At 42.5% G+C, this 16,019-nt stretch overlaps 2 protein-coding genes and 3 non-coding genes across 5 annotated transcripts; 3 read left to right on the top strand and 2 right to left on the bottom strand.

Moving 5' to 3' along the window:
* The first annotated feature begins 3,262 nt into the window (after positions 1-3,262).
* On the top strand, positions 3,263-3,336 carry trnai-aau (transfer RNA isoleucine (anticodon AAU)). The gene has a single exon. It is a non-coding gene; the product is annotated as a tRNA-Ile (tRNA).
* Positions 3,337-3,549: 213 nt separating this feature from the next.
* On the top strand, positions 3,550-11,476 carry rpp21 (ribonuclease P subunit p21). The gene is made up of 6 exons (XM_088914851.1): positions 3,550-3,725; positions 4,063-4,163; positions 5,771-5,871; positions 6,238-6,320; positions 6,939-7,082; positions 7,758-11,476. Exons 2-6 carry the CDS (start codon positions 4,107-4,109, stop codon positions 7,862-7,864), a joined length of 492 nt encoding a protein of 163 aa, XP_088770977.1. The 5' UTR covers positions 3,550-3,725; positions 4,063-4,106; the 3' UTR covers positions 7,865-11,476.
* Positions 10,814-13,152, bottom strand: aqp12 (aquaporin 12). The gene is made up of 3 exons (XM_088914850.1): positions 12,558-13,152; positions 11,657-11,773; positions 10,814-10,998 (listed from the first exon to the last, which is right to left on the bottom strand). The coding sequence occupies exons 1-3, from the start codon at positions 13,150-13,152 to the stop codon at positions 10,814-10,816; spliced, it is 897 nt and encodes a 298-aa protein (XP_088770976.1).
* Positions 13,153-14,542: 1,390 nt separating this feature from the next.
* Positions 14,543-14,614, bottom strand: trnag-ucc (transfer RNA glycine (anticodon UCC)). Its single transcript has one exon. It is a non-coding gene; the product is annotated as a tRNA-Gly (tRNA).
* A 361-nt stretch (positions 14,615-14,975) lies between these two features.
* Positions 14,976-15,048, top strand: trnam-cau (transfer RNA methionine (anticodon CAU)). Its single transcript has one exon. It is a non-coding gene; the product is annotated as a tRNA-Met (tRNA).
* The last annotated feature ends 971 nt before the right edge of the window (positions 15,049-16,019 follow it).

Below are 16,019 nucleotides of genomic sequence, written 5' to 3'. Positions count from 1 at the left end.
CTCTCTCACACACACGGGTTAAGCAACAATTACCTAGGCTGCCGAACGCTACTGATTGCAAAACGCAAGATTTAAAATCCGTCCGAAATAGTGTATTTAAAATGCTGAAAAGAGAAGAAAGAAAACAGCGTTTCGGCCGTGGAGCCTTCTTCAGGTTCTTTCTTCTCTTTTCAGCATGGAATAAACCTATTACTTGTTCCTTTGCAGCCTACGCATGCTGACGCAGCTGCCCACTTGTATTTAAAATACCATGCAGGGTTTGCCGTGAGCTCCGTGAAGTTTGGGGTCGTGAGGTCACTCAGCCCCCCTAAAATGTCGTAGGGAAACCATACCGGTCTCATTCGTTAGTGCTACATTTGTGCCGGTTTGTGTCGTTGAAAGTAACTTCCCGGCTTCTTTCCTTCCCGAGATACCGTATAGCGCCCTTTTTTGGGAGGGGAAGGGGGTGACGTCACTCAGTGAGAATCGACACTCTGATTGGGTAAAGCGCCACAGCGGTTATTCCGACAACATGTAGATACACAGGTGATGGATGTTCTTCTTGGTCCAAATACTGTAGCCCCGGTTAACCGTGTGTGCTGTATGAGCACGCTGGATATACAGTAACACATCCATTGGTTTCCAATTACTAATCAATCTAAGCAAAGTTGCACTGAGGTCAAAACTGAATAGCAGACAAAAGAATGTCATGGCATTCACAGCGCGTTCACGACTCCGATAGCTTGTCACGATAGGAGCGCGCATCACGATCACATCGCAATAGCCATTGCGACTGGCGCATCACTGTCATGGCGTCACTGTCGGGACAGTAAGTCCATATATCGCGATATGACATACACCGACAAAACGCCCCCACCCACATATCGCAATATAACAAAACTGCTACGCCCATGTCGCGACATGAAAACGCCCCCCGCCCCATGTCGCGATATTAAAGGCCCTATATCGCGATATGACAAAACGCCCACCCCCCCATGTCGCGACATGAAAGGCCCTATATCGCGATATGACAAACGCCCACCCCCCCATGTCACGACATGAAAGGCCCTATATCGCGATATGAGAAATGCCCATCCCCCATGTCGCGACATGACAAGCCCTACATCGCTATATGACAAACGCCCACCCCCCATATCGCGACATGGAGTCCATTTATCGCGATATGACAAAAACTGTCACTCTCATGTCGCGACACGAAGCCCATATATCGCGACACATCCTATCTGGGTTTCCTGATATGAGACCTTTGTTGCGACAGCAATGCCAGGGTGGCATGGAAACAAGGCGCCAGTTGTGATATACACTGCTGCGATATACATGCGATATATATGGGGTCCTTATCATGACGTGCTGCGGAGGTCTTGTCGCGATGGTATCCCACAGTTAAGCGTTTGGCAACAGCGTGTCACGGTAGGGAAAGGAAAGGAAAACGTGCCCTAGAAAATAAAAACCATAGATCTTACAATCACCGTGATTTTACGTACATTACAACCTTAGGTTTATGTCATAGATGTTTAACTTGTTGGCATGCGTCATGTCTTAGTATTATTCACATCTAAGGAGGCTCATATGTTTATGGATATTGATTGTCTTTAAAATGTTAAGGGTACGAGCTAAACTGTTACAGAGCGCTAGAACTCGGCAGACGGGGTCACTGTAGGTCAAAGTCACCGTGCATGGTCATGTGATCACCGGAACAACAAGGTGCTATTTCTCGGAATGAAAGCAGGAAAGGAACTGGAAAGAAACGTGCCACTAACGAAGGAGAGCGGTTTGGTTTCCCTACGACATTGTAGGGGGGATGAGTGACGTCACGACCCCGAAAAAACAAGGCGCTATATCTCGGAAACGAAAGCAACACAAACGCAATTTTCAACTGCACAAACGTAGCACAAACGAATGAGGTGGGTTTCATCGTTTGTGCTCTCTGTAGGGGAGGCAACTTCACGGAGCTTTTACCTTGCCCTTAAATATTCAGCGGACTTCAGCATAACATACCAGAAGAACGTGCACGCACGTATGGGTTTCAGAGGCTGGAGTAAATGCTTCGCCCCAAGGGTAATATCGAGTGAGGCGCCATGAGAATAAAAACTGCGAAGGTATTAAAATATTAAGTTCTGAAGATCTTGTTTGATCCTTCATGATGCTTTTAAACTTGTATGAAACCCACGAAATTAGTAATCTGTTTTCGACGACAAAAGACACCCAATTTGGAAATTCGTGAATTCCCACAAGACTCAACACTGAATTGTTATAGTCGCATTACAGTGCTAACCAATTCATCGTACCTTTAATTGCAAGAACGGTCTGCTAATAAAAGCGTCAAATACATACTTTGGATGTATTTTAGCTCTGTAAACGTCGTTCACTTAAAAATACTACAGGGCATTTAGAGGCGATCTGAATAGTTATCTGTAAAATGCACACTTACATCTATCCGTCAATAGTATCTTAATGTTATTAATGCATTCCAAAACTTGTAATTTGTTTACAGGAGAAATTTTAGAACCTCTTCGTGCTTAACTCCTACAGGTCGAGCATGTATCGAGCTGCTACAAGCAAACGCGTGCACCTGTGTTCGGGAAGCCAGGCTGTACTCCTTAAAACCCAAGATGCCTGTAGCATCTCATGTGTCTTATTTGTTTCGGGACTGGTCTGGTCATCTACAGGCTGCTTTTTGAAAAACATAGATATATGCATTTGTTTGGTTAATAAACCAAAAACCTCGCGCTAGATAGCTCTAAGAGAGTCTGACAACAACGATAGCCAATTAGGCTACGGCTACGCATGCACCGCCCCACTATATTTACATAATTGTCTTATTGGTCACAAAAGACACCGCGAGCCAATAGAAAATCACATAAGATGAAAAAAATAAAACGTAACATTAAAAAGCGAATCATGTAACGCAAACAAAGGAAAAAAACGTCTTTAAATTACTTTGGACTGATTGGGTAGAACAAGGATCAATCAGGGTGGCCCACCCGTGGCTACATCCCTGCTGTGTACACCGGTTCCGCCATTGGTAAGCTGCACTGGCCGGCACTGCACTCTCATAGTCCCCGCCCTGGCCACCACTACTCCCGTCCTGTCCCTCGCCGGGCACCCCAGCCGGGTGCTCTTCGGCCGCAACGCCAAGCGAGGGCGTTACAGTATAAAGCGGTTTGGTAAATGACATGACATAAATTCATCGTTTGAAAGACATGCATATTATGTGTAGTTTAAAAAACAAGAAGCTCACCAGAGACCCAACTTGTTGCATGGCCGGTTAGCTCAGTTGGTTAGAGCGTGGTGCTAATAACGCCAAGGTCGCGGGTTCGATCCCCGTACGGGCCAGTTCTTTTGTCTCGTATTTTAATATTATATTTGTGATTTGTTGTTGTATTTCGTAAATAATTTAACCTGATGTTTAATCTAACCTGGTGACTGCTACCAACGCATTAAATTCCTTCATGCCATTACGACGCTCAACAAAGTACCATCTTGGCACCATTTTTAAAACGCGTTTTGCGTTTGTCTATACAGTTTGTCCTTATTTGCTTACCGTCCACTATAAAACTTTATTTATAACACAAAACAATAGTTTAGGAACATCTTCAATTGTTGTTCATCGATTTTCATGTGGTTGTTTGTAAATTAGAAATTGTGCATGATTGAATAGTTAAACAGATGTAAACTTACTTTTATCAACTTCTGCGATATATGATCGACCTCCGGTTGTACACGTGAGTTATACTGTCGCAAGTTTACCTCGGAGAATTCAAACTTAACGATTTTGTCTTTAAAAACGATTTACGGAAACACCGCTGAAAATGTATTATCCAATGGATTTGCTGAGGAAGAAAAATTGATACCACTCATGTTATTTCGATGGTTTATACTGTATCCAGTTATGTTGAATGCAAAGTAATCAAAACAATAAAATACACACTGTTTTCAGAATCAAATGACAGTAACAAAACATCACATATAACAAATACGCTTAACACAATGAAAGATGAAGTTTGGGAATTTACGTTCTGCTTGTACGAGAATATGACTAAAGATTATATCCACTCCTAGATTGTCCTCGATCGTCACTGGTGCGTCACAGACAGAACTCCAGAATGACTGGCAACATCAAGGATAAAGAAGCCTTTCAGAGACTCAACTTTCTTTACCAGGTATTATGGTTTTGCCCTGGAATGGCAGTGGAACTGCAGTTTCTATATTTGTTACAATGCAGTTTGTATAATTTGCAGTACAAACTGTGCTCAATCGTAGCTGACTACTCCAAATATCTCGAAACTCATGCGCATGCTAAATATAAATATGAATACTATGCTGCACTGCTCTTGATTAAATATCTTCTAATCACTTTTTTGATAATTAGCCACAGTGTGATTGGATATGCTTAGTTTAGGTTAAAACTATAGAAAATATACCATACATGAGACGCATAAAGAGAGCCTTTCTTTGGCAAGCACTACTTTCCACAAGAAAGCATTCAGATGGAACCTTATACTGTAGAATAAACTCATAATTAACAAGTAGTCCTCGAACCAGCTACAATGTTAATTTCATGTAATCTCATTGCCCCTTTGAATAGCAAAAGGATAGTTCTGGTCTAAGATTATAGATGTTTATCAACACCTGTATCTGGTCTTTCCAACATAGCCTGTTGCAGTGAAGGAACGTTTTTGTGCAAAATAGGTCGGGCTTAAGTTTTATTCACTTTTGTCTCTGATGCATTAAATACATTCAGTGAGGGACTGGGTATGTTTTTGGTTGGAGTTTCTGGAAGGAATACATTTTATTCCATTATATCAGGGAGGTGTACTGATAATGGCAAATAATGTTGATTTGTTTGTGTTTGAGAAGTATACTGAACATCAAATAAACTTCTTACATTATAACTGCAACAAATTCAGAAAGTATTATCAGGAAATACACCTTTTTGTAGGAGGTGCACTAATGTTTTAGAGAACAGACGCAACAAAGGGTTCTTCTGTAAAATTGCAGCCTTGTGTCACCACCTTTGAAAACCGTAGATTTCTGATACATGTTTTGCAGCAGATTGCAGATACTGTCTTGTGAGATTCTGTCCTGTTCTTCTCATAGAATGTGGGCAAACCTGTGTCTGCTTATCTCACAAATTTTCAGTGTTGCTCATACCTGCTGAGCAGGGCATCCACAACATAACTCTAATTTTCTCATCTCACGTGAGAAAGTTGTTCTTACCTGATCCGCAAGAGGACACGTTGTTCTGCAGGAATGTCCTGACAATAGGATGAGTAGTGAGTGAAGCCCCAGGAGTCATGATGTCAGATTGCCATCAGTCATTGCAAGAGGAGTTTTGTAGCAACTACACGCACTGGCCCAGACTCACTCTTGAAATTGTTCATCGAGTTTGGGGAGGTGTCATGACCTCTGGTTTCACACATCGTGGCTGTCGTTGACGAGCTGTTTTCAGTTGTAACATCTGGCCAGATTACAATCACCAGGCTGTGAGGTTTGTTTTGGTTTTCATTTTTCATTCTCGCTAGGCTTATCATTCAACAGATTAAATCACTTTTCCAGTGACCTGTGCCCAATAAGCTTTCACTAATGAGGTGACTTAGTATTTAAACAACAGTCACCAGAATCATGAGAGGTCAGTGATCAAAATGATACCAAAACATTTAATCAGTTTTCCAAAATCTTTTTTTATTTTTCTAGGAACATGTATGCATATAGAGAAGAGGTTCCTTTAACGTTTGGTGTATCACTGTTTCCTTTCCTCTGTGCACAGGCTGCACACTGTGTCCTGGCACAGAACCCTCAGAATGTGGAACTGGCCCGATTCTACTGCTTCACTCAGAAGACCATTTCCAAACGCCTCGTTCTGAGACAGTACGTTCATCCACCTGACTCAGGGCCTGATGCGTCCTTTCAATACCTGAAAAAAGAGCTGTCCAGAGTACCACATACAGACATGGTTCTGTCATTTTATCTGAATGGAACAGAAATCAGTTTTGTACCGGTGACTAGTGTATTGCTAGGTGTTTCTTTTTATGTCCTCATTTTACACACCTCCTGGCAAATACTCTCTGAAGAATATTAAGTAGATTAAGTATGTTAATCAAATTAAGTTATGTAATTAACCATAATCTTTCCCATCTTTGCTTTGGATGCTAGACATAAATAGGCTGACTAATGTTTATGCACAAGCCTGTTCTGAATCTGTTTTGGTAACCTGATGGTTCACATTTCTTGCAGGGATCCCTCTGTGAAAAGGACACTATGCAAGAAATGCTGCTCTCTCCTGGTCCCTGGAGTAACTGCAACAGTGAGACAGAGAAGTAGGTTTGGCAAAGTGCATTAACAGTGCCCTCCAGATGTATTCACACCCCTGAAGAAATAGGAACAAAAAAACAGCATAAAACAGTCAGATCTACAGACTAGATAATGAGCCCTGCTAATTGCTTTAAACACTACTGAAACCTTAATTGTATTGCAGAGAACAGAGTCATAATTCTAAGAAATAACTGAATGAAGAAAACGCAAGGGTCTGAATCCTATTTGAAGTATTGGGCTGGCTGTATTACAATGCTCTCCCTATGTAGTCGAGTTGCTCAACATTTTTTCTGCTGTTGGTAATATGATAGCTAAATGGTTCAGACGTAACCTGGGAAATTCTGATAATGTGATATTTTTTAACACCACGTAACTTTTTACTGCCAGGAATCCATTGTTTAAAGCCAATTCTACAGTAAGAGCTCATCTTGTAAATGTACCTTTCATGGATTAATTTTATTTCAAAATTAATCTATGGGTGAGGGTCAGAGTTAAAGGGACGTGGTTTATACAGCTGACTATTCCATCTTTTTCCTTATGGGGGGAGTGTGCCATCATACCTCAGGCTTCAGTAGTGATAAACTGGGATTGGTGCTGTCTGATAGTGTTCATTTTGTCCTCAGGGTGTAGTCGGCGTCAACGAATGACAATGGTGAGATGTCTTAGCTGTGGACAGACCAAGCGTTTCCCTAACAATCCAGGATACCAGCTGTGGGTGGACCGGCCTGAAGCCCAATTAGAGAACCAACCACAGTTGGATAATACAGGTAACTCTCAGGTGACATTGCCTGCACAGCTCTGTCATTACTGCACTAAGGACTTGGAGAGCATTACATCCCACCATTACTAGACATTAATCTGAAGTCTGAAGGCAATGTGACAGCAAGATGTCATTAGGAAGTTCAAGTAGGTAGCTGTGTCAGCTGCAAAGGAACAGGTAAAGGTTTATTGCATGCTGAAAGAAAAAGAGACACAACGTTTCGGCTGGACAATTGTGTTTCTAATATGTCATTATGTTTTTAGTGGGGAAATTTGTCTTTGATCTACAGTACCTAAACAGACTGAATTAACCAAAGGTGAGCACACCCACCTGTTTCTTGAATCGACACACCACTCTATAATTAAAATAAAGTATACACTTGCACAGGACTGCGACTAGAATTCCCTCCCCCCACCATGAGTTTTAGTGAAAAAGTGTTCATCCGAGGTGAATTAAATGTTTGTGTAGCCCCAGAAGACAGAAGCACACAGGAGAAGCATTTAGTTTTTTTTAATCTTTTCCTACAACTAAAAGGGGAGATGGCAAAATAAGTTAATTTGAAAAAAAAAAACTTTTAAAGAGCGACTGATTGTAGCCCTCTGGTTTAGGAGTTCTGTGTTGTCCGAGGTGTCCTCTGACCTATTTTTAGCTCTAGCTCTTCGATGGGTCTTTGTGTCTACAGAACACAATCCAGGGACAAAGTCTCAGCAGAAGGGAAAGCCCACCAGTGGCAAAGCAGGGCAGGATCCCGGCCCTGCCACAGGCCCAACAGCTTCATCTGTCCCCTGATCCTGCTGGAGCAGCTCGCCACTCCCTGCAGTCTGCCTGAGCACAGCAAGGCTGCTGCAAGAGAGCCGTTTCTTGAAGGACAAAGAGTAAAAAGTAGAATGTGTAAGATCAGAATGAATCTAGCCAGAAGGCTAAGACATTCTGCCACGCAGCTCTGTCTGCTTGTACAGTTCTACCCACTCATCTCAATGAGCAAGCATGTGAAGTTAAAATATTACAAAAGTGTTGGTTATGGAAGACTACTGTTGAAAAAATGGAGGACAGAATGCATTATGCATGGGAAAAAATGCTCATACTACATTTAATTTTTTTTAGTTTAAAGACATTATTTTAAATTGATATGATGTATCTTTTTTGTAATGTGTTATTAGAATGAGCTTTTTTACAAACAATTCCTTGAGGGTCTAGTGTCTTCAGGTCTTTGTTTCAAACTGAGTAGTCAAAACAACCTAATTATTTTCTCAGGTAGACATACAGCACATAACATTTATTAAGGTTACTGAACACATTCTTTGAACACACGAGCCTGCTTAAAATATTACAATGATGTATTTCATAAATATTTAGACACTCTTTGAAACAGAGATCATGTAAAACAGAAAGAAAACCAAAACAACTTGTTCCGGAGTGGCCAGCTCTGGTCCTGGAACACAACACTCCAGCAGATTTTACAAGTCTTCAATTCCCCAATACTTTGAACAATTTCCTTTTGACTTCTTAAGCAGGTAATATGTGCAATAAAGTGGTTTAGACACATTTTAAAATGAAAATTCCAATACCTTGTATGTTAGCTGGGACAACAAATGGCTATTTCTGACCCAACTGAACCAAAGAACTGATCACAACTCACCATGTAGCATGTCTTTAAAAATGAACGATTTAAGGGTAACCTACTATATATATATAAGACTTGTGGGCTTCCCAGGAATAAGGCTGACTACGCGCTCTCCACATCTTTGTCTTAATCACACTCTGTTATATTAAAACTATTTGTTGTGTGGTTTGTGGCTAGATTAATACTTTATCTTTAGCAGTTTTGCAATAAGGATTAAAACTCTCATGGGGGGGGTTGCTGACCCTGGTTCAGGGGATCCACAGTTTTTAGATTATTCTTCTAACAGCAGTTTGTAAAGACTGTGAATACGCAAGTTGTGATCAGTACAAATGAATTGGTTCAGACAAATCAGAACTGGCCGCCTGTGGTGGACAGCTAGTGCAATGGTACCTGTACTTTTATTTTAAATAATTTTGAAACTAACTGATTTACTTACCTGCTTAATTTTCATACTTAAGTTATTGAAAATACTACTCTTTTCAAACTATTGCTTTAAGAGGTGACACTTAAAATGTTAGGGATTTTGTCTGACAAGAATCAGAGTGGGACATTCATTTCTAGAGAGTTTGCTGGAATTTACTTAGTAAGGACATTGTTGTAAATCAAATACTGTTCAGCATTCTAATCATGTAAATCATTCTTTTAAAAATTTGAACACATCAGAATCATTGAGCTTTATACTTTAAAACCAGATTAAAAATCAGTCGTTTCTCTACTATTTAAGATTTAGAAAAGGTAACAATGGTTTGCAACATTAGAACTAAATACTGTAATAATAATAATGATAGGATACCAGATACTTGTTTATTGTTAGAGGAATTCATATTTTAGAATAAACAGTCTACCTGTTCTCCGAGAGTTCTCCTATTATCCAGTAAGCTTCTCAAATCCTACAAAATAGTTATGAGTATGTTGATTTATGGGGGACAGTCTTTTTTATTCCAGTTTATAGGCTGCGGAGTCAGTTCAGCTGTGTTCAACGGTGTGTTGTTATTGTTAGCTCTTACATCGGGAGGGCTGTGTACTAACTGCAGATGGCTGGAGCCAGAACTGTGGTTCAGGCTGAACTCCTGCAGCTTCTCCATGACCATGATTAGATCAACAATTTAACCCTTCTCCCCATTACCTGCAATTTCCCAATCCATTACATGACTGCTGTCTTCAGCTGGATGCAGGAAGCAACTGGTTAACAAAGTCAGCCCCAGGTGTGGGGTTGATAAGCGACCCCCCCCAGTGTCGGAGCAACCTGACACTGAAACAGGTCGGCTTTTGCCTTGCCTTTAATTTGGAGCAACATGCATTAAAATACTGCGGTGTTATGTGAAATTAGATGTCACAAAATAGTTAAAATTAAAAAAAGCATGTGCCATTTATTTGTCCTTTTATTTCCGTCATTGAATCATTTTGCACTCATTTGTATTACGATATCTATTTTAGGTGGGCAGCTGCGTCAGCATGCGTAGGCTGCAAAGGAACAAGTAACAGGTTTATTCCATGCTGAAAAGAGAAGAAAGAAAATAACGTTTCAGCCGTGGAGCCTTTATTCAGGTGTGAGCTTCTTCATATTCACACCAGAAGAAGGCTCCATGGCTGAAACGTTGTTTTCTTTCTTCTCTTTTTAGCATGGAATAAACCTATTACTTGACATCTATTTTACTTACTGTTAATTATTAATCACCCAAATTCACTGAAGCTCTAAATTAGGTCAATAATGCAGGTTGACTTTTCCAACCATTTGACCTGTAGAACTTTTGACAGACACGATGAAGCCAGATTGTTGAATGGTGCTGTGTTTATGCCAGGGGTCAGCAATGAGCCTGTACATGGACATATTGTGAACACGACAGGAGTTATCAGGCTGCATGGCGGAGTACAGCATGTGCTATTCTGGTACACGTCCACATGACCCTCTCTAAGGAATTCCGAGTTTCAGAATTGTACGTCTCATTTAAAAAAAAAAATGCTGCAACTTGGAATAGCAGCAAGCCCTAAGCGATTTAGTTTCGGTCTAGAAGCAATACGTAAAGCTCATCCTGCCTCGAGTGCCTGGTTAAATCTGGGTCCAGCCGCCAACCCCGATCAGGTGAATCTGCAGCCGGGCGGGAGAGACGTGTTCACTGGACGCAGCGCTGCGGCTTGACTTTCACTCCCTCTTGCTCCACGGTGCCAGCTGTCTCTGTCTGCTTCCAGGAGCTCTTACCTCGTGGCACTCTGTACCGGCTCTTCTGGGAATAAAGGAGATTCCTAGAAAAAAGTCGAGGGATATGTCCCATGTACAGGAACAGAGCCATGGCCACTCCTGCAAACAAGACAGATTTTACCTGGTCAGAATCATCAGGCATTTTTTTTTTTTAATGGAGGTTCATTTTTAGACCCTTCAGTGTAAACTTTCAATAGTAACCGGTTAAAAAGAGATGAATGAATTATACTGTTTTCTCAGCGCTTTCCAAATGGGGTTCCTCTTAGACTATGGAGGGCTGTCCAGAGAACAGGAAATGTTTCAATTCCGGTCCAAAGGAAATGTACCACATCGGATCAAAGGAATGCACAATCATGAACTGAATTATCTTGAGTTTTATTCAGGAACCCCCGTATTGTTAATGTAAGACTGCTGTATTTAAGTTTGGTGTCAGGTTGTTAAGGGACAAACAGAAGAATTGAATCATCATGCTCTATTAGTCTGTTCTAGTTGCATTTTCTTTGGATCAAGTCTGACTTTTTTTCTGCGCTGCTGTTGTTTTATAACATTTTAATAAAGGCAAGGCAATCGTAAGAAATCAGCTGTGTTTTTTTAGGCGTCGTCTGTGTTTCCAGAGCCCTGGTTTCTAACGTCTCGGGCTACTCATGCACACTCGGTAGGCGTGGGAAGACCCACATTTCAGAAACACGACGAAACGGGAACGGGCTGGAAGTGCGCTGATCCACAGCGGTGCGCGTCGGCGCGCAGAGCGCCTTACCGGCCGCGGGCCCGAGCCAGTACGCCGCCGCGTACTCCCGCAGGGTGAACCCGGGACAGCGGAATGTGAGCGCGGCCGCCAGCGCGGGGTTCAGGTAGCCGGACGTGTAGCTGCCAGCTGGGAATTAAACACACACGTGACTAGGTACCCCAAAATAATGAAACATGTACAGAGTGTTTACACAGGGGGGGGGGGGGGGGAACCATACATATCGTCCTTTGCACGTGTCACGCGTTTAATTTCCATGAAACTCAAATGGGCGATATTACGAAACGAACTGTTATCACCCATCAAAATGCGATGAACGCCATCGTGAACGTTCCGGGAACTCCCCGGAGTCCCCGGTTTAAATGGCGGTGCACCAATAAACGTCACCGCGCACCTTTTCAAATGAAACGTAAGCATGAGAAGGATGCTCTGTTACATTTGTTTGCTGATTGCAATATATACCAAATTGAGATTTTGGATCGATTTGGATCGATCTGCAAAATGTTTTGTTCAACATTTAAAGGTAAATGTTACATTTAGAGATTTTGATATTATTTTATATTTTGTTAGACCTGAATTGGATAAAGGATATGTTTTTATTATAAATCTATTCATTTTTTTTGGCGAAATACTTAATCCTCAAAAGTAAACGGTCTGATACCGCTCCCTCTATTAATGCTTTTAAGGTAGAATTCCTTTTTTATTGAAATTCTATTAAAAATGTAAAGAATCAAAAGGCAAGACAGTGGAAGCACGAAGAAAGCTGAATTTTCAGCTTTTATAATTGTGGAAAAACCGATACAGAAATAGACGCGCTTCACAGCCGGGGGAATGATGTTTTGTCTCCTTTTTCGTATTTCTGATGTTTACTGTATCCTTAAAAAACTTTAAAAAAAAACCTTCTTCCACTCACCGACGTGAGAGAGCGCCGTGAGCGCGAGCGCGGAGAGCAGCACCCGAGGGAGCTCGGGACTCCGCTCGAGCCGCAGGGCGAGGAGGTGCCAAGCCAGGGAGCACGCGGCCTCCGTCAGGGCGCCCTGCAGGGCGGGGACGCGCAGCGCCGGGCTGCACTCGCTCGACATGAGCTTCTGGATCAGGTGCATGTCGGTCAGCTCCAGGGACCAGTAGCAGGTGGCCAAGCCCAGCCCCAGAAAGGCGCCCGCGACCTGGCCCGCGAGGCCGGAAAGGGCGGCCGGGGCGGGGGTGTCCCCGAGCAGGAAGCTCCGCAGCGTCACGGCGGGGTTCCCCGAGGCGCCCGGCGACACGAGGCCGTGAGCCACCAACGTCACGAAGAGAACAGTCGACGTGACGTCCCGACCGTAGCCTCCGGCCCACAGCCCCACGTCCGTGATCGTCTGCACCTCCGACCAGCAGGCCACCAGCATGAAGGAAGCGGGGAGCTCGGCGGAGAAGTGCCGGAGCGGGCGAAGCCTGAGCAGACGTCCCCCGACCCCCGTCAAGACTGCGACTGCTAAGAAATATCCGAAGGAGACGTTGAGCCCCGACATTTTGAACAGACTGGCCGATGTAGAGCCACACCTTTGACGGAGGACTGGAGAGAGGTAAGCGTTGAAACCAATAGCACCTAACAGATCTTTCTGCGAACGTGGCACAAGAGGGTTCTTTTTTTTTTTAAGGGAGTAAGGGGTGGGGTGTTATCAAAGAGCTCCCGTATCGCCCTGTATCACCACCTGGCCAGGACACACACACACACACAAAGTCAAGGACAGAGCGGGAACACCAGCACGTGCGCCGGCTGGACGCCGCGCGCCGCCTCGTGAGAGCAAGGGAGCCCGTCGGCAACACGCGCGTGCGCTGCGCAGTTCGGCTGGGGCGCGAGCGCCGAGTGAGATCAAAGGGACCGGAGATTTAAAGATTTAAGGAAGACTGATCTGCACGGATCAGCCATCAGTTCTTAGAAGGCACTTTCTCAAATCATCTTGTGGTATTTTTCATTTTGGTAAAAAAAAAAAACTATCGTCACATTGTGTTTCCAAGGAGAAATAGACACAAGATCCAAACGCTAGTGAAACACGCGCCGGCGATACTTTTCCCACCTGGAGCAGGGATGTTGTAAAATGCACTTGACCAAAGTGCAAATGCATTCTTTAGAAATAAGCAGTCATTATGCAAATGTGATACAATGTGAAGAATAAATACGGACACAGCGCGCGGTCTACCTAATACACGTGAATAATTATACGACACTTAGATTTTCTTTTTTCAAATTGAACATCAGCCGATTTCGTGAAGTTTGAAATAAAAAGCGGAGTCCCCAGCAGGAGGCGGTGTTTGGCGTAGATTTTGAGCATCAGAATAAAGTACAGTAAATTTCTGCAGTCAAAATCCAGGTCTCTGGCATTTTATTTATTAAAGAACAAGTAATAGGTTTATTCCATGCTGAAAAAAAGAAGAAAGAGAACACAACGTTTCGGCCGTGGAGCCTTCTTCAGGTGTGAGAGAGACAGGGCAGTAGGCAAAGGTAAAGTAGCGGGAGAACAAAGGTTGGGAGAGAGGAGGAATGAGAGGCGGGAGCAGGGGACAGAAAGAGAGGCCAATCAGGAGGTGTGAAGTCAGAATGGGTGCAGAGAGGTCTGAATGAAACTTCCAATGAATGGAGAAAATTTAAAAGAACAGTAGTCTGTCGTTAAGAGAAGGGAGAATGTGTGATCCTAGCTGCAGAATAATTTTGGTTTCGGTGGTCTTTCTGATGTATGAGTTCGGAAAACCGTCTTTGAGCACACAGACGGAGAGATTAGAGTGGTCGTGGCCGTCAGAGGTGAAATGAGAAACAATGTGCTTGGAGAGATCTTTAATCTTCACGGCAGGGAATACACAGTTTAATTTTATTTATTAAACTGTATTCCCTGCCATCCCGGAAATTGAGATAAAAAGACTTGCGTTGGCCGGGAATCGAACCCGGGTCAACTGCTTGGAAGGCAGCTATGCTCACCACTATACCACCAACGCTGTACGGTCAGAGCAGTCGACATACATGTACTGGACCTCTAAAAAACCCATTTGCCTTTACTAATATTTTTCCGTAAATTAAATAAATACAGGATTGCTTAAAGATTACACTTCAGCGCGGATATTACACGAGGAGGTCTAAGACAAGTAACAGTTATAGCTCCGATGAACGAAAATAACAATATCTTGATAATCGTACAGTTTATCTCTTACTGCAGTTAACATAACACTTCGCTAACGCTTCTAGACATTTATAAAATATGTGTCCCTACCCATTAGTTCATGTTTTGTAACGCGGAGCACAGATTTCTGGAAAGACCGCGACATATTTATATCCTGTCCTGTTCAATGTTTCCTCGGCGCCTCGTTAGCGCAGTAGGTAGCGCGTCAGTCTCATAATCTGAAGGTCGTGAGTTCGATCCTCACACGGGGCAGAGCTTTTTTTGTCCTTTTCCTACAGACCTGCATATTTCTTTATTTCGAAAGGAATCTCCAGGATTAAAGCTGCTGGGCAGTTCTAGTGATTCTCTTGTAGTGTTATTATGTGAAACTCTGATTAGTAATGTTTAATTTTGGAAGCTTGCAAGGGCTGTTGTATTAGAGTGTATGCACCTCAGTGAAAAACGTCTGACAGCACCTACACCTAGTCGTTTCCTGGTCAGCACTTTCTCTTCCTCTTTCTCTTTCCCAGGTTGGAAGGGGTTTTCCAGGTGCTGAGTCCCACTTGAAGATCTTGTCTGCCTCAGTGGATGGTCACAGAGGTGATTTGTTGTCAAACTGCAGTATTGGAGTGGACCTAGTTCTATGTAAGTTGTTTGCACAATTAGGTTATTTTTCAAGTTTTTCGTAACTGTAAAATGTGGTAATGAATTAAATTCTGTGTGAAAATGTTCCTTACATTTAATTAAATAAAGGATTAATTACAATTCAAGAGATCTGCATGTAGGGAGTTAGACTAATATATTTCTGTAACATTTCTGAATTCACTTAATATTGTATTATTTACAGGGACATTAACAATGGTTAGGTATTTTAACATTAACCTATTTAATTTCAAATTTTTTGCTTGATTTAATTGAGCATATTTTTTTATCCTTTTAAACTTTACTTCTTAGAGGTAACATACCAAGACAGTACGTTTTGCATGTAGGTTTGCTTTATTTGTGAAGCTACATCCTACCTTTGGTGCAGATACTGCTTCTCCTGCTTTTGTTGGCATTAAAAATAAGATGAGTCTAGGGTGTTGTTTTTTTTGGTGGGGGGTAAACTACAGAATGTGAGAACAAGGTTTTCCACCAATTTGCAGACGTAACTATAACTTAATAGTGTATTTCACAGTATTACAGTATGTAAGGAAACCTGCAACTCTCAACAACTTTTAAAAGTAACCCCCTTATCAAAATAG

This window comes from Atractosteus spatula, chromosome 4, assembly GCF_055471065.1.
Source record: "Atractosteus spatula isolate fAtrSpa1 chromosome 4, fAtrSpa1.hap1, whole genome shotgun sequence".
In the NCBI taxonomy this organism is placed as follows: domain Eukaryota; kingdom Metazoa; phylum Chordata; class Actinopteri; order Semionotiformes; family Lepisosteidae; genus Atractosteus; species Atractosteus spatula.
The sequence above is the reverse complement of the archived record's forward strand: the minus strand, read 5'-3'. Positions and strand labels throughout refer to the sequence as shown.